At 49.8% G+C, this 22,979-nt stretch overlaps 1 protein-coding gene across 1 annotated transcript; it reads right to left on the reverse strand.

Moving 5' to 3' along the window:
- Positions 1-274: 274 nt before the first annotated feature.
- On the reverse strand, positions 275-14,433 carry LOC120401869. The gene is made up of 9 exons (XM_039532127.1): positions 14,219-14,433; positions 12,884-12,952; positions 7,339-7,387; positions 7,039-7,093; positions 5,888-5,989; positions 3,574-4,264; positions 2,641-2,819; positions 941-1,142; positions 275-805 (listed from the first exon to the last, which is right to left on the reverse strand). The coding sequence occupies exons 1-9, from the start codon at positions 14,264-14,266 to the stop codon at positions 344-346; spliced, it is 1,857 nt and encodes a 618-aa protein (XP_039388061.1). The 5' UTR covers positions 14,267-14,433; the 3' UTR covers positions 275-343.
- Between the last annotated feature and the right edge of the window lie 8,546 nt (positions 14,434-22,979).

The following is a 22,979-nucleotide window of genomic DNA, read 5'->3' on the forward strand; positions in this document are numbered from 1 at the left end:
TAGGCAGAGCTAACACCAACTCATCTGGGATGTCACCCAGAAGCATAGCATAAGTTTGAAATACAGACAGGATAGAGGCAATATTCATAACTTCAACTACAAAATGACACACGCATACAGACAGCATAATCATAACCAGCAACCCATAACCTGGTCTTAGACCCCTTATATGACCCCCTTTACCTAAGATTTGGTGCCACTACAGGACCTTGGTTGCAACCATGTTCTATACGGTCCCAGTTCAAGTCAATAATGTGACACAGGCATCTTCCGGTTTGGTCATTTTCTTTAAAACACGGTCAGGGTCTGCACTAAATTGCACAGCATTTATCAAGATCACCCCTTACGCTAAATGTTCTTGCGTTAGGCACAGACATTGCATAGCATAACCTATGGCAAGAACAGTGTTTAATAAGCTTTCCAAATACAGCTCAGCACACAGGCCCCAGAGCTTGCAGTTTATATCTACTGAAGTCCAAGTCACACAGTCATGGCGCCGTTGGGCTGGCACATCTATGACACGGCCCTCACAATCTTCAGAAAGCTTTTCCCTAAGGCAGTGATTAAGGACAGCATAAACAGCAACACATACAATAGACCGCATGACTTTTTTATGCTCACGACGTGGCCTTGGCTCAGTTAGTTCCATGCCAAGCCTCATAAACTCCTCATAGCTGTCATCCTCGGAGTCCTCTTCAACAATTTGTATCGGCATTGAGCAAAAACAAGGAGAGCCCGGTTCATCTTCGCTGCTTGATGGAACGCTGTCCAGGGCCTGCGGGTCCTCTAGAAAGGCATCCTCAAGCTGTTGAGAGATTTTCAGAAAAGAAACAGTGTAAGTTCCCACTGCTTGTTTTTAAACATACACAACCCCCCCACCCCCGGTTCCTAACCCCAGTACACCCCCGCATCAACAGTCACTTCGTCAAAATTCAATTAACTGAGCAATGTCTTTTCCATTCACCTTGTCCTCCGATGACTCAACCGAGCTGTGTTCGCCTTCCACCTCTAGTGGGGCGAACAATGAGAGGCCTTCATGCTCATTGGGGTGCCTCACGAGAGTTTGGGTTTCGGGTTCCGGCGTATCCATCAACGGCTGAGTCAAAGAGCCCTCGTGGGAACTGTCGCTGATGTAGCGCTTTCTCCACACAAATCCAAAGGCCCTCGGGGCTAAAACAAAGTCCAAAGTGCTCACAGGGGTGGTGAAGGAGTCCATGTTTCCATGATTTCTAAAGCACGCATCCTTGGTAAAAGATGGCCTCTTCTGCCCCGGCGCTGGGACTTATGGGGTGATAGTGTTGCACTCTGATTGGCAGAGGGTGCTGGGAGGAGTTCTCAGAAGGGTGACACGGCCCTCATCTGGGCGGGTCACCCCGCCCTGGAACACCACCAATTGGTCAAATCTGCTCTGGGGGTGGTCCTATGTGGCCGAAACCCATCGCGATTGGTAGAGAGCATTGGGAGGAGTTCTTAGAGGGATCACACGAGCCACATCTGGTTGGGTCCCCCCACCCTGGAACACCCCTGATTGGTCAAATCACCTCTTGGGGCAGGCCTATGGGGGCAAAACCCCTCCTGATTGGTAGAGGGCAGCGAGAGGAGTTCTTAGAGGGGTCACATGACACACTTTGCTTCCAGTCATGTGTCCACCTTGACCCCGGAAGTAATACCCCCATGGGTGGGGCTGCTGCTGAGAGGCGGGTGGGGCTTAAGGGGTCGAGGGGCGGGGTTTTAGGGGTCATGGGGCTGGTTTGGGTTTGATTGACGGTATGGCCCTAATAGTACTACTGGACACTCTTAGAGGCCCTTGCCTTCCAAAAGGGGGGCTTTATGAATTTAGTATCAGCTCTTCTTGAAGGAAGGATTGATTCTTGAACCGCAGGAGGTAAAGTAACAAATCCATTGAGCTAGCCACACCCTCAATCTCATCCAAGCCCCCAGGCCCCCCTTCATCTTGGAATCTGGGTTTAAATGTGATACCCCAAGGAGAGTCTCTTATATATACGTCTCTGTGTCCCAGGACAACAAGCCATTCTTCTCAGCCACTTTAGCCCACGCTTACCAGACCCACTGGATGATAGGGAGAGGTTGGAATTTGTGGGCCCCTTCTGTTAGTGGGCATGCTGGCAGGGTGGGATTCAGTAGTATGGAAACCGGACACCCTTGGAGGCCCTTGCCTTCCAAAAGGGTGGCTTTGTAAATTTAGTGTCGGGTGTTCTGGAACGAAAGTCCTTGAACATTCGGGACTTCACGTTGTTTTGAAGCTTGCTGAAGATTTGCTTGAGGCACATTAACCTCTGCTTGAGAACTTTGCTCCTTGAAGGAGATGGTGTCCTAGGTCTGGAGGCCTTTGGTGACTTTGGGGGAGAACCGTCAGGACTCCCAGTTGCTTTCTCCCCAGCTTGCAAAAGCTCTGTTGTACTCGTAGCAACGGACACCATCTTTGGTTGCCTGGTGGGCATGCCACCCTGCGCCTTGCTCTTGTCTGCTGGAAGGAGCCACAGCACTCCCATCTTGCTGTGGTTGATGTCAGATGCTGAGGAGTCTCCTGGAGTCCATCGCTGTGGAATTCCATGGGATCTTCTGGACAAGTCAGCACCTGCAGAGCCAGCTGGTCTCTTCCATCGAAGCTTACTGCACTTCTTGCAGATTTTGATTGGCGGCTGGTCCCTGGAGAGCTTTGAATTCACAGTTCCATCGAACCCATGTGCATCCATGATGTCTCGAAGACCATGCAGCTCAGCAGATGTCTCCTTCTGAGTTTTCTTACCCTTCATCTTTCCTGGATGTGCGTTGCGGCACTGCTGGCAAACTGAGACCTGGGCCACCAAGGGGCGGGAGCTGCTCAACATTTCCGTCAGGTGCTTGATCTGCAGGTCGTGTGCAGCCTGCCCAGCAATGAGAGAGTCAAGGGTGGATCTTGTTAGCTGCTCAGAGCCTGGGGCCTCTGGGGCAACCTGGTGGCATTGGGTCCTGGGAAGATCTGCCCTGCCCTCACCTGCCTGTGCCTCTGGCCCCAGGCAGGAGCCTTCTCCCAAGGTAACCTTCCTCTCCATGTGCAGCTCCAGCTTCTCTTCAGTCCCTTTGCTGTCACACACACTGGTAAGGGGCTTTCTCAACTCGCTCCTATAAATCTGGAGTGTCGCTTCGAGTGTCTTCTCTGCTATTGTGGTTCCTGGAGGTGGCGATGTCAGATCCATCCCTGCTGGCAGAGTGCAGCGATCTGGGTTAGTCTGGTTTCCTGCCGCGGTATCATTCCTGCCCATCTCCATGGTGGTATCTTCCACTGGCGTTGGAGGACGTGTGGAAGAAGAGGAGCTTGTGCTTTGCCTCCTGTCTGCAGGAAATCGGTCTCCATCTCACTGAACTCCACACTGGCTTCCCTGGCTTGGACGGCGTGAGGAGCTTTGCCGGGGCTCTGGATCCAGGGTGAGCAGCCCCCTCTGCAGCCCCCTCTGCATGATGAGATGCTCACGCCTTATGTGGAGTTCGATGGGGTGGGCAGGCTGTTGTCCCATCGTTGGGAATGCCGCTGTCCTGTGCTTGCCTGGCTCCCTAGGGGGGCGAAGTGGCCCAGGCAGGGCAGTCTCTCTCAGGAGGAGCATCTCTGTGCGACTCTCTCACGACCTTAGGAAAAGCCTTCATTTGGATCTCCGAGCATTTCTGAGCCACGTGATCCTGCAGCTTGACCCCCGCCGTGGGCACAAACCTGGCCAGGATGGCATCAGGGGATGCCATGATCCTGTGGGCCTTTTGGGGCAGGGGTCCCCAGGGGCAGACGCCTGGCTCCTGGATCTCCTGTGCATGCTGAGGCCTGGTGTCGGATCTCAGGGGCTTTGGGACCTTTGCTGGGCCCCATTCGGGCCGATCTGTGTTGAATTCCCATTGCTGCTTGGTGTCCTGCTCACCCAGCAATGGCTCCCCCGGGATGGGGGTTTGTGGAGCCCCCAGTTGGCTCTGCAGATGCTTCTGTCGGATGTTGAAGTCTGAGTCATGGGCTGACATCTGGTCCAGACCTATGTTCTGCTCTCGCTGGTCTCGTCTGCTGTGGGCAGGGGGCCTGGGGAGAGGCTGGGCTTGGATGGGATGAGTGGATCCTTCCCAGCTTGCGACAGTCATGGTCTCTCTTGTGTTGCAGAGGGGCCCTGACCAAGTCACGGAGGCTTCTCTCAGGGAAAAGGAGCTGGGACTCCAGAGGGGAGAGGTGGTGGATTCCATGGAGGAATAGCAGAACTGTCTCATCCCAGATGCCGACACACTTGGCCTGTGGGAGAGAGCAGACAGGGACAGATGGGACATGGCCCTGCTGAGCAAAGGCAGGGCTTGGTCACAGCCTTCCAACAGTAGTGCAATGGGGCAGTGCCTAGGCATGCATTGCACACCACACCCTGACACAAGGACATCAGCTGGGTGACGAAGGACTGAGAGGGGGAGCTGGCACTCATTTTCTCTAGAACGATAACCCCTTCATCACACACACATGTGCAGCACCTAGCACAATGGGGCCTTGAGCATGATCGGGGATCTACTGCTATTTTAATAGAAAGATTAGCTAACAACAATTGGTTTGGGGGAGGAAGATGTGAGCATGTGTGTGTAACCCTTGCCAGAGGATGTTGTGAAGGCCAAGACTATAAACTATAAAAGGAACTAGATAAATTCATCAATGGCTATTAGCTAAGGTGGGCAGGGATGGTGGCCCATAGTCTATGTTTGTCTGAAGCTGGGAATGGGCGACAGGGGATGGATCATTTGATGATTCCCTGTTCTGGTCATTCCCTCTGCTGCACTGGCATTGGCCAGTTTTGGAAGACAGGATACTGGGCTAAATGAACCTTTGTTCTGACCCAGTCTGGCTGTTCTGATGTTCTTACATTCTAACCCACTGGAAAACTGTCCTGTTCTAATGGCTGATACACTAGAGGCTAACAACCTACCATTGCTTCCAGTTAATGGAGTTTCTCCGGTGGTGGAGGTCTGTGCTATGGTCCTGAAAGTCCTGGATTTGAACCCAACTGATGACTCATGTTTGGGGTGTATCACGTGGTGTCCCATTCACTGCTTGTCTGGTGCCTACTCTGGGGATTAGCTCTCGAGGTCAATGCCCCTTCCAATTGTCGCATGTGATCACTGTCACTCCCACACTGACCCAGACAGTTTTCCTGTTCACTGCCCCGCCGGTCCATGCCTTGCCCTCGGGGGCTGGTAGGGAAACCTGGGCCCACACTTCACACTGGGGTCCAGGCCAGGGACCCTCAACCCAGCAGTTCTGGGCTTTCCTCTCCCAGCCTGGACTGCTTCCTACTGCTCCTGGTTCCCTCCTTGCTCTGGGTGCACCAGCTCCAAACACTCCCCCCTCTTCCCAGGGAGGGGCTGCCCTTTCCTAGCCGCAGCCCCTGTCTGGTGCCAGCTTCCTGGCTTTATAGGCCCCGTCTGTTCCTGCCAGCTGAGCCTGCTTGGGATCAATTCCCTGCTCCCCGGCTCTTCCTGCAGGTGTACTCTGTGGAGTTCATGGACCTGCCTGGCCACCTGAGCCCCTTCCAGTGCTGTGTGGAGTGGACACCCCCTCGCAGGGTGTCATTGGATTTCTTTTTCCTTCAAACACAGCACGGGCAGGTTCTAGACAGTCGCCTGCTGGCAGATATTGCCCTGCAGAAGGATTTGATCCTACTCACAACCCCAACTTGTAGTCTCTGCATTTCATTTCTGATAATCCCTCACCTCACTTTCACTGGTATCTCACCTTGGAAGCTAAAGCCTCCTAGTGGCTTTTTCCCTGTTATTTTAGGATCCTGGAGTGTCTGGTTTTCCCTGCTCCCTCCTCTCTACATTCACTCTCCCCTACCACCCAGCCCCCAGTCTGGTGTCCCCTGGTTAGTTGCCTTACGGTATCAGAACTTCATCCAGGTGTCTGGCCACGTCCTGTAGCCTCCTCTCAACGAGCCTGAGGCGCTGAGCCAAGCGGAGCTTCTCCAGGGGCACAGGGCAGCTGTGGAACAGAGAGAGCAGATAGCTGAGTGCAGGCCCTGCCCTCAGGCCCTCTTTTACCCAGAGGGGCGGCATCGAAAGGCTCCCTGTCCCATTATCCACTGAGGCAGCCTCCTCCCCTGCAATACCCGGGCCTTGGATGTTCTGGTTTGGGGTTAGCAGGATTGTTAGGTGAGCCCTGCTAGTGCTGAGGAGGTGAGAGTGTATCCTACTGGCAGCGTGTGTGTCATGTGCCCCCCACAGAAGCTAATCAAAACATAGGATAACAGCTTACTGGGGGGAAGGGATAGTTCAGTGGTTTGAGCATTAACCTGCTAGACCTAGGGTTGTGAGTTCAATCCTTAAGAAAGCTACTTAGGAATCTGGGGCAAAAAATGGTCCTGCTAGTGAAGGCAGGGGGCTGGACTAGATGATCTTTCAAGGTCCCTTCCAGTTCTAGGAGATTGGTATATCTCCAATTATTACCTTTACCTTTATTATTACTATAGCTGCCAACTAATGCAGCTACCTCTTCAGCTCTAAGGGGTGCTTTATGCTGCGGAGCTAAAGATCCAGGATTCAAATCCTGCTGGGAACCCATGCCGGGGGACTGGAGGAGGGGCTGTTACACAAGTGCTGCTGGATCCCTTTCACCCTACTCACCATACCAGAAAGCCCAGCCTTCCTCCTGACCGCTCCACCTCACCTCCCAGGAGTGTACGGGGCTGCTCCCAGAAAACATTTTCTCCCCCTCTTGGGAGGGGAGGATGGTCCAGTCCAATCAACACAATCTACCCCCCCCACCACCACTGCCCCAGGTTAAATGAATCGTATGATGCTCGAGGAAGGGAATGACCCACTGTACGAGGCGTGGGGGTGGATTAGAGATGGCAACTTCTGCTGGGTGGGAATGAATTGCAGGAGTCTAAAGGAGAAGAGTTGCTAGCGTGGTACATAGGTCGGGGCAGGGGAGGGATTACTCGGGCTACTGCCCCTGGGTGAGGATGAATTGCATGGCGCTAAAGGAGGGGACTGACCCACTGCAGATTCATGGAGGGGGGCATTGCTTACCACCTCTCTGGGGATGCAGAAGCCTCCTCCAGCTCTTCCTCACAGCACCCAAAAGCTGCCAGAAGTGAGACATAAAGGAGACATTGAGCTGCTTGGGCACCCTCTGCTTCCTAGCAGCCTATTGCCCCAGATTTCAGAGGCAGCCTGTGAACGGAGCCCCAGCCAGTGCCTCTGCACGACTCTGGGCACGACTGCGCCTTCGCAGGAAGAGGGGAGGCAGGTCGGGGAATGGACCCTATTTCTCTGCTTTGCATGGGGCCTGAGTCTGCCACCACAGCTGTGGGGTGAGGGGCTGCTTACCTTTCACTTTCTTTTTTGTCTTTCTGGGCCTCCTCTTCCTCGGAGAAGCCTGCCACACACAGAGAAAGCAGCAGGGTTAGAAGAGAACTCCTCAATAAACCCAGGAGAACAATGAGCCATAGGTGATTGCCATGTGGGGCCATGTGGAAATTTTTCCTTCTGGGAGAGTATTGCACTCTGAGGCCTCATGGGTAGGCATTGTGCTTTCCTGTGATGCAGACAATATAGGGCACAGAGCACAACCCATAACAGGGGTCACTGGAACAATCCAGGGGTTGGAGAAACAGGGATTGTTGGTACCAGGAACCTGCAGAGCTTATAAGCATTGAAGGAGAGAGCCTGCAAAGTTCTCTCTCCTGCAGAGATGACAAAACTCTGCAGGTTTTAGGATTGCAGGGTATGCAACTCACCCCAGATACCATGCACGGAATTCAGACCTTGGGGGAGAAATCCGACCTCTGGACAACAGTGTTTCCTAGATACATATTTAGGGAGTGCATACTATCGGGGTTTTATCTGCATGCATTTGGGATGGCCATGCTACTCCTGAGTGGTGAAGCCATGAATGGGTTATCCAAATCCACCCAAGCAAGTGCTGATATAACCCCAATATCATCCTTAAACGGCAGCTCTTTTACACCAAAACACAACAATAACAGTTTGGCATGAGTTCAGCCCACTTGCCTGGGAGCTGCAAAGTTTCTTGAAGGTAAACTGCACTGCTTGCAGCTTAACTAGCCAGGTATTCCTTTCACAGGCTAGATCTTTCTCGCCTGGGCTCAGCCCCTGCCCTCCTCCCCCACAGTTTAGTTCCTTTATTTCTCCAGGTGTTTTCAGCAGTCTGCCTTTTGGGGCAGGGAGGTGGTGGAGAAGAACCTAGATTAACTCCCTTCTAAGCCTTAAATAGGATTTGGCTATGACAGGAATCCTTTGTCTCCCAGTTTGACCCCCCACGCCCTCCTAGTGAAAAAATACCACCAGTCCAAAATGATGCCCATCTGAGGGAAAGGAGATTGTTTAGTCTGCAGAAGGGAAGAATGGGGGCAGGGTGAAGGATTTGATAGCTGCTTTCAACTATCTGAAAGGGGGTTCCAAAGAGGATGGATCTAGACTGTTCTCAGTGGTAGCAGATGACAGAACAAGGAGCAATGGTCTCAAATTACAGTGGGGGAGGTTTAGGTTGGATATTAGGAAAAAACTTTTTCACTAGGAGGGTGGGGAAGCTCTAGAATAGGTTCCCTAGGGAGGTGGTGGAATCTCCTTCCTTAGAGGTTTTTAAGGGCAGGCTTGACAAAACCCTGGCTGGGATGATTTAGTTGGGAATTGGTCCTGCTTTGAGCAGGGGGTTGAACTACATACCTCCTGAGGTCCCTTCCAACCCTGATATTCTATGGATTCTATGATTCTATGAGGTGACATGATCACATGACCCTGCAGTGTCAAAGCAGCATCTCAGGAAACTTCTCAGGAAGGAGGAAGATTAGTATTTTCAAAGTCCTATTGTCCTTCCTAATGGCCCATCCAGGCTGATTGCCCACTGTTTGGGGGCATTCCCCTGGTGCAAGCACTTTTGTAATTGATACAGAGCCCATATTCCTAACTTCAGATACAGAAATGATAAATCCATACAAATAGGATAATCCCATTCAGTAAATCAGAACCTTTCCAATGATATCTCACATGACCCATCTTTCATAAAACATACCTTAGTTATGCCATATTCATAGAATATTTCTATGAAGAATATGGGGTGTAATGTGACAGGGGTGAAGAAACATGTGGACAAGGGCGATCCAGTGGATATAGTGTACCTGAACTTTCAGAAAGCCTTTAACAAGGTCTCTCATCAAAGGTTCTTAAGCAAAGTAAGTTGTCATGGGATAAGAGGGAAGGTCTTCACATGGACCAGTAACTGGTTTAAAGATAGGAAACCAAAGGTAGGAATCAATGGTGAGTTTATGAAGAGAGATAAATAGCAAGGTCCCCCAAGGATTTGTACTGGGACCAGAGTTGTTCAACATCTTCATAAATGATCTAGAAAAGGGGGGAAACAGTGAGGTGGCCAGATTTGCAGATGATACAAAACTAAAGATCGTGAAATCCAAAGCTGAATAGGCTCTCCTTGTTCCCAGATGTATAACTCTGTGTTGGACTGTGTGAAAATGCATTTTGTTTGAATGGGCCCCATTTGCCAAACAAACTCTCCGGAACTCTCTGTATGACTGTCCTGTCCTCATCGTTATTTACCATTCTGCCAATCTTCGTGTCATCAGTACATTTTTATCAGCAGCAATTTTGTATTTACTTCCAAGTCATTGAAAAAATATTGAATAGCATCAGACCTAGTACTGATCCCTGCAGAGCCCCATTAGAAACACCCACCTTCGATGAGCCCTTTGACAATTACTTTTTGAGATCTGTCAGTTAGCCATTAGCCTGTTCTCAATCCATTTAACCTGTGCTCCATTGATATTGTAGAGTGCTAATTTTTAATCCAAATGTCCTGCGGTACTTGTATGCATAAACAGGGGAATCTCAAGTTGGAGGAGAGAGGTTGTTTTACCTCTGTATTTGGCACTGGTGCAACCACTGCTGGAATCCTGTGTCCAGTTCGGGTGTCTAACATTCAGGAAGGATGTTGATAAATTGCAGAGGGTTCAGAGAAGAGCCATAAGAATGATTAAAGGATTAGAACACATGCCTTGTAGTGATAGACTTTTGGAGCTCGGTCAATGTCGCTTAAAGAGGTTAAGGGTGGTTTGAGGAAAAGTCTATAAATACCTACCTGGGGAAGAAATCATTACAAATGGGCTCTTCAACCTACCAGAGAAAGGTCTAACATGGTCCAATGGCTGGAAGTTGAAACTAGACAAATTCAGACTGGAAAGAAGGCGTCCATTTTTAACAGTGAGAGGAATTAACCATTGGAACAATTGACCAAGATCATGGTGGATTGATTCTCCATCACTGGCGATTTTTAAAGTCAAGATTGGACATTTTAATAAAAGGTATGCACTAGGCATGATTGTGGGGAAGTTCTTTGGCCTGTGCTAGACAGGAGGGCCAGACTAGAAGATCACAATGGGCCCATCTTGCCTTGGAATCTATGAAAAACAACACCTTACACAAGTCTAAGTTTGTCACATCTATGTTTGATATGGCCCATCTTCCATAAAACATTGTTAACCTGCTTTAAATATATTCCCATCCTTTAATTCTTTATTGATTGAATCCCATATCAGTTTGTCCATTATTTCAGGCTAACTGGCCTATAAGAAGCCAGGCCAACCTCCCATAGCTTTTTGAATATTGACAAAACATTAGCACACTTCCAGCCTTCTGGAATTCCCTCAGGAATCCTACATTGGTTAAAAAATTAATGTCAGTGGGCCAATAACCTCCTGAGCCAGCTCTTTGAGGACTCTTGGGTGGAGATGATCCGAGCCTGCTGATTGAAAAATACTTTTGTTTGGTTCCTGCATTCAGCTGGCATCAATCCAGCCTTTCCATCTCTCTAGGAGTCTCACTTACCTCAGATCTGGCGAGCCTGATCACAGCATAAAAGACAACAAAGAGCAGATAGAGGAGGAGTGAACTCATTTCCCCAGGCTCAGGCACTAAGACACTCTCAACACAGACACTCTCAAAACAGCAACAAGTACCCAGGCTACACCTGAGGGCAGGTTGCTGCTCTGGCATCAGGCAGGCGCTGATGTCATCTCTAGGTCACATTGGGGCTGCCCTCCTGCAATCTCCCTCTAGTCTGTGAGGTGTCAATGCTGTCCTTAGATCAGGAGATGGGATGGGGCAACTGCCCAAGTGGGCTGGGCTCAGAATAAGACAGGAGAGAGGGCATCAGGTTTCCCAGGAAAACCCTGGGTCTTTTCTGAGCTCTATGACTCTCAAGCCCTTAGGCAAGGGACATTTTTTCCCTACTTGTGGGAACTCCTAAAACCCCTGTGACTGAGGCAGAATCTCCCAGCCTGAAGTGAGAAGCAGCCCTGAAGTGATTCTCTAGTGCTACCAGTGCAGAAAAACATTCCTGGTATCGCCAGCCCAAGCATTCCAACACCATGAGCTGGGCCCCACCAAAATCATGAGATTGGCTTCAGAATAATGAGATCTTCACAAAACATTCATCTGGGGAACTCTTCATTTGCCTTCTGGTGTCTGAGCCGCTAGGGTGCACTCAATTCATGTTCTCCAGCTTCTCTTTGCAACCACGAGGGCTTAAAATTGGCTAACAAATAAACTAAAAGAAAGAGCAGAGATTCTCAGAGAAATCACTTGACTCCAGCAGTGGGCGCTTTAAGAAAAGCACCCTATGTCATAAGATAATAAAGAGCCCTACCTCTTATCTAACATGTTCAATCAGTAGATCTCAAAGCCCTTTACAAAGGAGGTCTGTAGCATTAGCTCCTTTTCGAGATGGGAAATTGAGGCACAGAGAAGAGCAGTGACTTTCCCAAGGTCACCCAGCAAGACAGTAGCAGAGCCAGGACTAGCACTTAAGTCTCCTGAGTTCCATCTAGTGCTCTATCCACTAGGCCACAATGCATTTGAAGTAAGGGGTCATAGTCACTACATTCCTGTAGCGGTTATTTTGGGCTATTCCAATACCATTGTTATTGAAGTTACACATGTTGACCTGTGGTCTGTGCTGGTACAGGGGCATCCTTGTTAAAACGAGTTTCTCACAGCAGGTTGCATCTGAGTTCTTGTTAGGCCTGAACACAAGTTAACTGGACCATGTCTCCGATGTCCCCATGGGAAAGTTTAAAAGCCACTGAAGGCCTTGCAGTGCACTGACATACTGGGATTTTCAGAAAGCCTTTGACAAGGTCCCTCAGCAAAGGCTCTTAAGCAAAGGAAGCTGTCATGGGATAAGAGGAAGGGTCCTCTCATGGATCAGTAACTGGCTGAACCATAGGAACCAAAGCGTAGGAATACTGCATGCAGATGTGGTCTCCCCATCTCCAAAAAGATATCTTGGAATTGGAAAAGGTTCAGAAAAGGGCAACAAAAATGATTAGGGGTGTGGAACAGCTTGCATAGGAGGAGAGATTAATAAGACTGGGACTTTTCATCTTAGAAAAGACAACTACAGGGGATATGATAGAGGTCTATAAAATCATGATTTGTGTGGAAAAAGTAAATAAGGAAGTGTTATTTACTCCTTCTCATAACAGAAGAACTAGGGGTCACCACATGAAATGAATAGGCAGCAGGTCGAAAAGAAACAAAAGGAAGTATTTCTTCACACAATGCACAGTCAACTCCTTTCCAAAGAATGTTGGGAAGGCCAAGACTATAAGAGGGTTCAAAAAAGACTAGATAATTTCATGAAAGATAGGTCCATCAATGGCTATTAGCCAAGATGGGCAGGGATGCCAGGGTAGATGTCACCTAGTGAGCTGGGCCTGTAAGAGAACCTGTGTTCAGGCAGAGAGGGGCTCCTGGGAGAGCAGAGTCAGGGCTCTGTTAAAGAGCCGGAGTCAAGGGCCTGGCCTGAGTGTAACCCACCAAACTTTGATTACACCCGTACCTGTAATAATTCCATTGTATTGCAGGGACAGTGAGCAGGTTCAGTCTGTTCTCTCAGTGGAATGCCCACCTGTGGAGAACAACACAAATCTTCAAATTGGGACGGTTGGGGATGCCAGTACCCTGAGTTGCTCTGATGTGGAGGAAAGACACCAGAGTGTAGTAAAGCTGCTCAGACTAAACAAAAAAAATCCTTCTGTTGACGACAATCTGTGGATTAACTAAGACGCCTCATAAATTGAAACATGCTCTTATCATTACAGCAATACAGCACATACCAGTCAAAGAAAAATAACAGTATCTAACATACAGATTTCTTCAGTACTGAAAGGTACACGGGCCACTAATCCTATGCATTGAAAGCATGCGCTGCTTATTTGGCATTTATGTCCTCACACCCTCCTGAGCTGACCAAGCCGCAAGCACTCTGTTCTTTGAATAAGCTGGGATCCTTCTCCTGGCAGTTATCCGCTTGCTGCAGGTAGCCAAAGCAGGCCTGCGAACATCAGCCCTCGGGGCAGAGATCTTCAGCGCCCTTCCGATATGGCTGTCTCTCTCTGGGGCTGGCTGAACTGGCGGAACAGGTTGGCACCCTCTTTTTTTAAAATTTGGGAGTGGAATTGGCCCTCCACCCTTGGAGATGCCCTACTGAGCATATGTGACCCAAAGAGCCCTCTAGTCACACTCTGCATGTGATGGTAATAATCTTTGTACAAAATATGCCTTGTGAGGTACCATTTGAAAACTAACAACTCTCTGGTCAATCAGATCATGATGCAACATTACATAGAGTTATGAGTTCCCCCTGTACGACATTACTTGTGAAAACCTGACAGCCCCTCCTAGGCAAACACTGTTAAAGAGGTCTGTCCTAAACAAAGGAATGGGGGTTTAGATAAGCAGCAAACAGGGGCATTAAGACAGCAGGGGAAGGAGATGGTAGTGAACAGAGCAATTTACATCTCAGCAAATGCAAGTGGGGGGAGGGGGAGGGAGAAGAGCACGAATAATGTTGACAGACCTTGGTTGTTGGCAGGCAGGATCCAACCTGGGACTTCTGGAGCTTAGTGCATGAGCCTCAACTGCATGAACTAAGAGCCAACCAGCTGTTAGCGAGGGCTGTAGAGCAGACTCATTGAACTGTCTCTAAATGGTCTCGGTGCCACTAGATAGGACAGAGCACCACACCCAGGAGGTGTGTGGGTTACAGACTTCCCCTCGCTGAGGAAGCACGTCCCGAGCTCAGAGACTTCCCGGTTGAAATCCCAGACAAGCCCCCACTTGTAACATTGACAGACCCCCGTTGGTGGCAAGCGGGATTGAACCTAGAACTTACCGCATGAATCTCTACCGCATGAGCTAAAAGGCTGCAGCACAGGCTCATTTTATCTCCCTCTCATTAAGTGGGCTTGGTGCCACTTGACAGGACAGGACACCACACCCAGGAGGTGTGTGGGTTACACACGGAGCCTTCACCACCAGACTTCAGGTCGCCTTCCTCACAGCTTGGATAAACTTTGCTTTGAGGGGATCCTTTAGAACCGTGACTCTCAACCTTTTCTGTTGTGTATTTGGTTGTCATGGTTTTTGTTCCTATGGCAACTGAGTTAGATTATTAGGGGATAGCCCGGCCAGCTTTGGCCGGTTGAGTGAGCTCTGTGTCTGTAAATAAAATGGTAGTTTTGTTAGCTGTCTGCTGTCTGGCCTCAAGTGATTTCTTCCTAATCCGGCTGCCCCCAAGGATATAACATTTTCAGTCTACTGTGCCCCTTTTAGGAGTCTGATTTGTCTTGTGTAGCCCCAAGTTTCACCTCACTTAGAAACGACTTGTTTACAAAATCAGATCTAAAATACAGATGTGTCACAGCACACTCCTACTGACAAATTGATGACTTTCTCCTTTTGTCGGTATGAAATTTTAACCTGTACTTATTTCATTAGTGCTTGTTATGTAGCCTTCTGTAAAACTAGGCAAATATCGACAGGAGTTGATGTGCTCCCTAGAAGACCTCTGTGTACCCGTGCCCCTGGTTGACAACCACTGCTTTAGAAGAATCAGCTTCCAAGACTCAAGGGACTAGAAAAGAAAGAGGCAGACAACCCCACATTCTTTCACCTAAGAAAACAAAAGCACCAGCACCTTTGGGCCCCTGGAAGAGAGCCTGAGCAAGGGGAGAGCCAGTCACCCTTTTGCTGGGAGACTGTGGCTGAGAGAAACCATCTTGAACAGAGCCTGTGTGAAATAAGGCATACATTGATATTGGTGAGAGTAATTAATCACTGGAGCAATTTACCAAAGGTTGTAGTGGATTCTCCATCACTGACAACTTTTAAATCAAGACGGGATGTTTTTCTAAAAGATCTGCTGTAGGAATGATTTTGGGGAAGTTTTCTGGCCTGTGTGATACAGCATTCTGGCCTTGGAATCTGTGAAAGCAAGATCTGTGAATCTTGGAATCTCATGATTTGGGAGGCCTGACTTGTGATGTCTGAATGTACTGGGTCGTGAATGCTCTCCTTTCCTTATTCAGAATTTATTTTCAGGGAATATAATGTACTATCGAGGAGACAGTGTGTTCCAATGGGCAGAGCACTGGCTGGGCAGTCAGGAAACCTCAGTGCAGTCGCAGCTCTGCCACTGACTTGTTGCATGAGCCTGGATGAGTCACCTCTCTGTACCTCAGTTTCCTCATGTGTTTAATAGTCTACTAACCCATACTGCCCTTTGAAATTTCTATCCATAGAGATTCTATGGAACATGTGGATTTGCTACAGATTTTTACTTCATTTGAATCTACATTTTCTTTCACATATAGTGCCACTCCTCCCCGTGCATGACCTGTTCTGTCCTTCCAATATATTTTGTACCCCGGAATGATTGTGTCTCATTGATTGCTCTTAGTCCACCAGGTTTCTGTGATGCCTATTATATCAATATCCTCCTTTATCACAAGGCACTCTAGTTCACCCATCTTATTATTTAGACTTCTAGCATTTGTGTACAAGCACTTTAAAAACTTGTCCCTGTTTATTTGTCTGCCCTTTTCTGATGTGCCAGATTCTTTTTTATGTGACTGTTTATCATCTGATCCAGCCCTTACATTATCCTCTTCCGTCCTCTGCTCCTGACTATAACCTGGAGATTCTCTATCATCAGACTCTCCTCTAAGAGAAGTCTGTGTCCGATCCACATGCTCCTCTGCAGCAGTCGGCTTTCCCCCATCTCCTAGTTTAAAAACTGCTCTACAACCTTTTTAATGTTTAGTGCCAGCAGTCTGGTTCCACTTTGGTTTAGGTGGAGCCCATCTCTCCTCTATAGGCTCCTCCCATCCCAGAAGTTTCCCCAGTTCCTAATGAACGTGAACCCCTCCTCTCACCACCATTGTCTCATCCACGCATTGAGACTCTGAAGCTCTGCCTGCCTACTCGGCCCTGTACGTGGAACTGGGAACATTTCTGAGAATGCCACCATAGAGGTCCTGGATTTCAGTCTCTTCCCTAGCAGCCTAAATTTGGCTTCCAGGACATCTCTCCTACCCTTCACTATGTCTTTGAGCTTTGCGAACAGGGGCTGCTAACAGGGAGTTTCGCAAGGGAGTTTGGAAAGGGAGTGGGAGGGGAGCGGGAGTCCCTTGTCGGTCCTAACCCTTCCCCTGCAGTCCCCTTAAAACCTATAAGCCAAACAACATTTCAAAACTTCTTTCTGTAACCCACCCTTCCATTAACTAGGAGACAATGCAGGCAGAAGCCCAGCAGCAGAGTGGGGTCAATCCAGTTTATTGCACTGAGTGTTTCATGTATGACTACCTCCCTGTGGGCGGGTGGCATATGTGTGCAGTCGGTGCAAGGAGCTCCTGGCCCTCAGAGCCATGTACGGACTTTGGAGGCCAGGGTGGAGGAACTGGAGGAGCTAAGAGAGGCAGAAAGGTATGTTGATGAGGCTTTCCGGGACACTGTAGAATTGTCCCACCTCCGCTCAGACAGCCCCTGCGCTGTTGAGGAGGAAGAATGGCCCAGGGAAGCAGAGCAGTCAATGGGAGCATGGGAAACATTCCTGTAGTTGGGACCCTCCTTCCAGATGGTGCTGGGGTTGCCTCTCGCACTGAGGTTACCACTCCGGGGGAGGGAACTCCAGTTTCTAGGAAAAGGCAGGTGTTAGTAATGGGAGATTGAATTATTTGATAGATAGATAGCTGGGTTTGTGATAACTGGGAGAACCGTATGGTGACTTGCCTGCCTGGTGCGAAGGTTGCGGATCTCTCGAGGCACCTAGACAGACTTATAGGAGCCGGTGGTTGTAGTACATGTAGGCTTGCTGCCTATTAGTTTCATTTGGTGGCCCCTTGTTCTTGTATTATGAGAAGGAGTAAATAACACTTCCTAATTTACTTCCTCTCTACCACTCATGATTTTATAGACCTCTGTCATATCCCCCCTTAGTCGCCTCTTTTCCAAGCTGAAAAATCCCAGTCTTATTAATCTCTCCTCATACAGAAGCTGTTCAATACCCCAATCATTCTTGTTGCCCTTTTCTAAACCTTTTCCAATTCCAATGTATCTTTTTTGAGGTGGGGTGACCACATCTGCACAAAGTATTCAAGGACAGGCCCTGGTAGCACATCTCTGATGAACCTGTGCTAGCAGGGAGCTGGTGAGAGTCCTAAAGCAGTTGTGGAGGCACAGGGTTTGTGGGTGGGTGGGCTGAGCTCCAGTGGATCACTGAGATCTGTGCATAACTTTGGAGATCCCTGGGTCCTTGGTCCCCCTTTACATTCAGAGAGAAGAAAGGGACCTCCTCTCCTGGAAAAATCTGAGGGAAATTTCCATATACGGAGCCTTGTGGAATCTCCCTGGCCTGCCCTGAAACTGCTGGGGAAAAATCTGGTCCTATATTATAATAATTATATTTTATTATATTTTATTTCAGCGAGATCACAGCTGTGACAACATCATTGTTACCACTCGGCCACCCCCAAGGTTTCCTTGTGACTGATTGGAACCATAAGGAATAGAGCCTGCAGCAGGGCTGCCACTGCAGTCCAGCTGGATAGCATCACCCCACATCCCCTGTGATTTGGCCTCCTGCAGTTTGCCCTTGGCTATCACAGGGGTTAAAGCTGGTGCACACGAAGCCAAGCAGCTGAGGTTCCCTGCTGGCCAAGTGGCCCCCAAGGGAATGTGCAGACAGGCTTCTTAAAGACAGTAGCCTCCCTATGTGAACAGATGCTGCCTGCTGCCCATGCAGCCTCTCCGATGACTACATCTGCCCATGCTCCATGGTGAGTATTTTAATCTACACAGAAATCTGACATTCAAAGCGAGCTTGCAGTGTTAAAACCCTGATGCCCCAAGTAACGATTTTCTCAAGGAGTCCCATTTTTAGACGTTCCATGTGCTTTGGGCCCAATCCTGCCAGGGGCTGAGGAAGAAGAGACCCCACGGAATATCAGTGACTACTTCCCAAATCGTATCAGGTATATTTGCTTTGACTTGATTGTGGATGCAGGAATTCAGAGCTGCGTTGCTCTGTGGGCATACAAGCAAGTCTCATCTTATGCGAGGGTTCCGTTCCACGGTTAGTGCATAAAGGGAAAACCACGTCTACTGAAACACTCATTGAGTTGAATGGCAGAAGGAATCGCCCGCACTAAAGATGCAGTTTTTATATTGTAACTTTTCTTTTTTTCCCCTGTTTTCACCATCTGCACAAAGCTGAATTCGCACATGTTAAATGTGCCTAAGATGCGACTTGCCTGTATTTCTGTTTCCTGACTGGCTGAAGGCTCCAGCACTTCTGCCCTGAAGAAACCCCTCAGAATTACAGGGCTATGTTCATCTCTTTCCCTTCTCTGGTTTCTGAGGGCCAAATGTCAGGCTCTGTAGCCTCCTTTCTCACGGGGTGAAATCCCGCCATTCTCCCACTCACAGACTGGGCCCTGGGCTACCGCGCAATGTGGCTGGAGCGATGCCGTTATTGAATTCAGAACCATACCCTGAAAATTTATCCCATGTGCTGCAAAGAGGCAGCGGCATAATTTGAACTCACAGGAGCAGAGAAAATAAAAACATAATGTATATAATGAGGCAATGAAACACGTTTATGAATAACTTAAATGCAGGACAGATAAACACAATGACCATTTTCACCATGCACTTGCCATATGTGTACACACCTGTCATGATACAATGGGCCACACTTTGAAGTTGAGGGCCAGAAAGGGTGTCTGTGTGAATGTCATTATTGCAAACTCACCCAGTGCTCAAGTAGGCTGTGGAACTCTGATCCACAAGATATCAATGGGGCCAAGGGATTAGCAGGATTCAAAGAGGGACTGGATTTACACCACAAAATATGTCTAACTAGTGGGTGCCTGGGGGAAACTTTCCCTTCGAGCAGTCAATCTCATAGCTCCCTATTGCAGGGATTCTTCCATCTTCCCCTGACGCATGTGTAACTGCTTACTGGGCTAGAGGGACTGCAGGTCTGAAACAGTCTGGCAGTGCCTATCTTCCTACTGGCATATCCTATTGGGGGTGTAAATCCAAATCTATGTTTTTTCTGATCTTCCTTGAGCTTCTGGGAATCCTAGATTTGCACTCAGAGCAGAAAGATGTCTCCTTAAATACCATCTACATTCCTGTTCTTTTTCCATTCAGGAAGGAAAGTTCAAAACTTCTCGGACCTGCCCAGTATGGTATGTCAACTGTCAATGACACCAAATTCACACCTGCAGTGTTCCTTCTCACTGGGATACCTAGGCAGGAAGACGTACATCTCTGGGTCTCTGTCCTCTTCTGCTTCATGTATGAAATTTCGATAGTAGGAAATTCAGTCATTCTGTTCATTATAAAAACAGATCCAATCCTCTATGAGCCCATGTACATTTTCCTTTCCATGTTGGCCCTCACAGACCTTGGCTTATTGATAGCCAGCATGCCGACGATACCGGGCCTATTCTTATTTAACTCTAGAGAGATCAGCCTTGATGCTTGTTTTGCCCAGATGTTCTTCATCCACTCTCTGCAATTAATTGAATCCTGTGCTCTTGTTGATGGCATTTGTCCGCTTCATCGCAATCTGTAACCCGCTGAGATATGCCTCCATCTTAACCCTGCCGAGAATAGCCAAGATGGGACTGGTGTTTATGCTAAGAGCAGTGGCAGTAATATTTCCACTCCCCTTTCTCCTGAAACAGTTCCGATTCTTTCGAGCCAATGTCCTCTCCCATTCCTACTGTCTGCACCAGGACGTCATGAAGCTGGTTTGTTCGGACATCACAGTCAATAACATCATCAGTCTCTGTGTCACAGGACAACAAGCCATTGTTCTCAGCCACTTGGGCCTATGCTTACAAGGCCTGCTGGTTGCCAGGGAGATGGTGGAATTAGTGGGCCCCCTTCTGTTAATGGGCACACTGGCAGGATGGGATTCAGTAGTATGGAAACCGGAAATAGTATAAGGGACCTACCATCAATCAAACCCTAACCCCTCCCCTTGGCCGCTTAAACCCTGCCCCTTGACCTCTTAAGCTCCGGCCAATTGTCACTGGAAGTCCCACCCATGGGGAATATTACTTCCGGGGTCAAGGAGGACACACGACCGGAAGCAAAGTGTGTCATGTGACCCCTCTAAGAACTCCTCCCACTGCCCTCTACCAATCAGGAGGGGTTTCTCCCCCGTAGGCCCAACCTGAGAGGAGATTTGTCCGATCAGGGGTGTTCCGAGGCATGGTGACCCAGCCGGAAGTGGTTCGTGTGACCCCTCTAAGAACTCCTCCACTGCCCTCTGCGAATCACGATGGGTTTCAGCAACACAGTTCCGCCCTGAGAGCAGATTTGACCAATCAGTGGTGTTCCAGGCTGGGGTGACCTGCCCAGAAGGGGGTCATGTCACCCATCTAAGAACTCGTCCCAGTGCCCTCTGCCAATCAGCGCGCGACACTATCACCCCATAAATCCCAGCAATCGGGGCAGAAGAGGCCATCTTTTACCATGAACACGTGCTTTAGAAATCATGGAAACATGGACTCCTTCACCGCCCTGGTGAGAACTTCAGACTTTGTGTTAGCCCCGAGGGCCTTTGGACTTGTGTGGAGAAAGCGCTACACGAGCGACAGTTCCGACGAGGGCCCTTAGACTCAGCCGTTGATGGATATGCCAGAACCTGAAACCCAAACCCTCGTGAGGCACCCCGATGAGCATGAAGGCCTCTCGTTGTCCACCCCCCTAGAGGTGGAAGACGAACGCAGCTCAGGGGAGTCACCAGAGGACAAGGTGAACAAAAAAGATGTCGCTCAGGTAAATGAATGATTAAGAAGTGACGGTTGATGATGGAGTGTAATGAAGTTAGGAACCGGGAGGTTGTGTAAATCTAAAAACAAGCAGTGGGGTGCTTACACTGTTTCTTTTCTGAAAATCTCTCAACAGCTCGACGATGCCTTTCTAGAGGCCTTTGAGAACTGACATCGGTAGTCTCGTGGGAGCAGTGATGAGCTGCCAAAATATTAACAACAGGTTCTCTCCTCCTCACCCCATGAGGGGGTCGTGTCCCCCCGGGGGTCATGCCCCATCCACCCCCCTTCCCTGTCCCCTGACTGTCCCCTGCCGCCACATCCAACCCCTTCTCTGATTTCTGAGGGCCCCTTGGGACCCCTTCCCCATCCAACCACACCTTCTCTCTGTTCCTGCCCCCCACGACCCCATCCAACCCCTGCTCCTTCCTGACTGCCCCCCCGAACCCTTGCCTCCATTCAATCCCCCTGTTCCCTGCCATCTGACCGCCCCAACCCCTATCCACTCCCCCACAACCCGCCAAACTCCCCTGCCCTCTTCCAACACCCCATCCCTGCCCCCTTACCGCGCTACCTGGAGCCACTCGGCAGCGGCCGGATCCGCTCAGCCAGGACTGGGACCGGCGCTGAGGGGGGCCCGAGCCGAGCCGGCCAGAGCCGCTTGGCCGGGACCTGGACTGGTGCCGGTGCCGCGAGGTCCGGGCAGGAGCTGCTTGGCCAGGACTGGGACCAGCACTGTGGGGCCTGAGCCGAGCTGGCCAGAGCCGCTCAGCCGGGACCTGGACCGGAGCTGGTGCCGCAAGGTCCGGGCCGGAGCCACTCGGTCGTGATCAGCACCACGGGCCCGGGGCCCGAGCCGAGCCGCAGCCGCTCGGCCGGGACCGGCACCGATGCTGTGGGGCCCGAGCCGGGCTGGCTCGGAGCCGCTCGGCCGGGACCGGCACCGGCGCAGCAGGACCCGAACCGGGCCGATGCCACTGGGGCCAGAGCTTGGCCAGGACTGAGCAGGGGCGCTCAGCCAGGGGCAGGCCAGGGGTGAGGCCAGAGGAAGCCGCTCGGCCTGAGCCGGACTGGGCTGCGCCATGCCTCTCTGGAGCCCTCCTCACGCCTGCCCCCAGCTTACCTGCCTGCTGCTTGTTTCAGGCTTCTCACGAACATCTGATTCGCGGGAAGCAAGGGAGGGGGAGGACAAGGAGGGCAGAGCGTTCAGGGGAGGAGAAGGAAGTGAGCTGGGGCCGGGGGCCAGGTGGATAGCTGCCCGAGCTTTAGTTGAATTTAAAAGCTGTTTTAGATCCGGTTGTCCTGGAACAACCGGTTCTAAAAGGGTTTCTAAATTTAACAACCGGTTCCTGCGAACCGGTGGGAACTGGCTCCAGCTCACCACTACGTGGGAGTAAATATATCATGCATCAGCTGGTTTCGCTCATGTCTGAGACACAGATCTCAAGAGGAAAATCCGGAAAAGGACAAAATGGAAGAATGAACCAGCTCAGACTCCCTTATGGTAGGGGTCGTGGTGTCCATTTTTACAGGCGGCTGTAAAAGGTCGTGTTAAACCAGGCAATTAATGAAACTTATTTATTTAAATATGTCAATATGAATGTGTCCCCCTTCATATTTGTGTTAGTAAAAGACAGTACCAGTAACAGTCATTTCTACACAGGCAGCTCTGTTAAAGAAAATATATTACATTGCCGGGGAAGTAGGGAGCATCGGCGGGGTGAACTCTCTTTCTCAAGTGGCCAGAAAGCATAGTAAAACTTTAAATAGAAGACAGGTAAGAGTTTGGCTTTCAGAGAAGGACAC

The sequence above is a fragment of the Mauremys reevesii genome, linkage group 1 (assembly GCF_016161935.1).
Source record: "Mauremys reevesii isolate NIE-2019 linkage group 1, ASM1616193v1, whole genome shotgun sequence".
NCBI classification, from domain to species: Eukaryota; Metazoa; Chordata; order Testudines; family Geoemydidae; genus Mauremys; species Mauremys reevesii.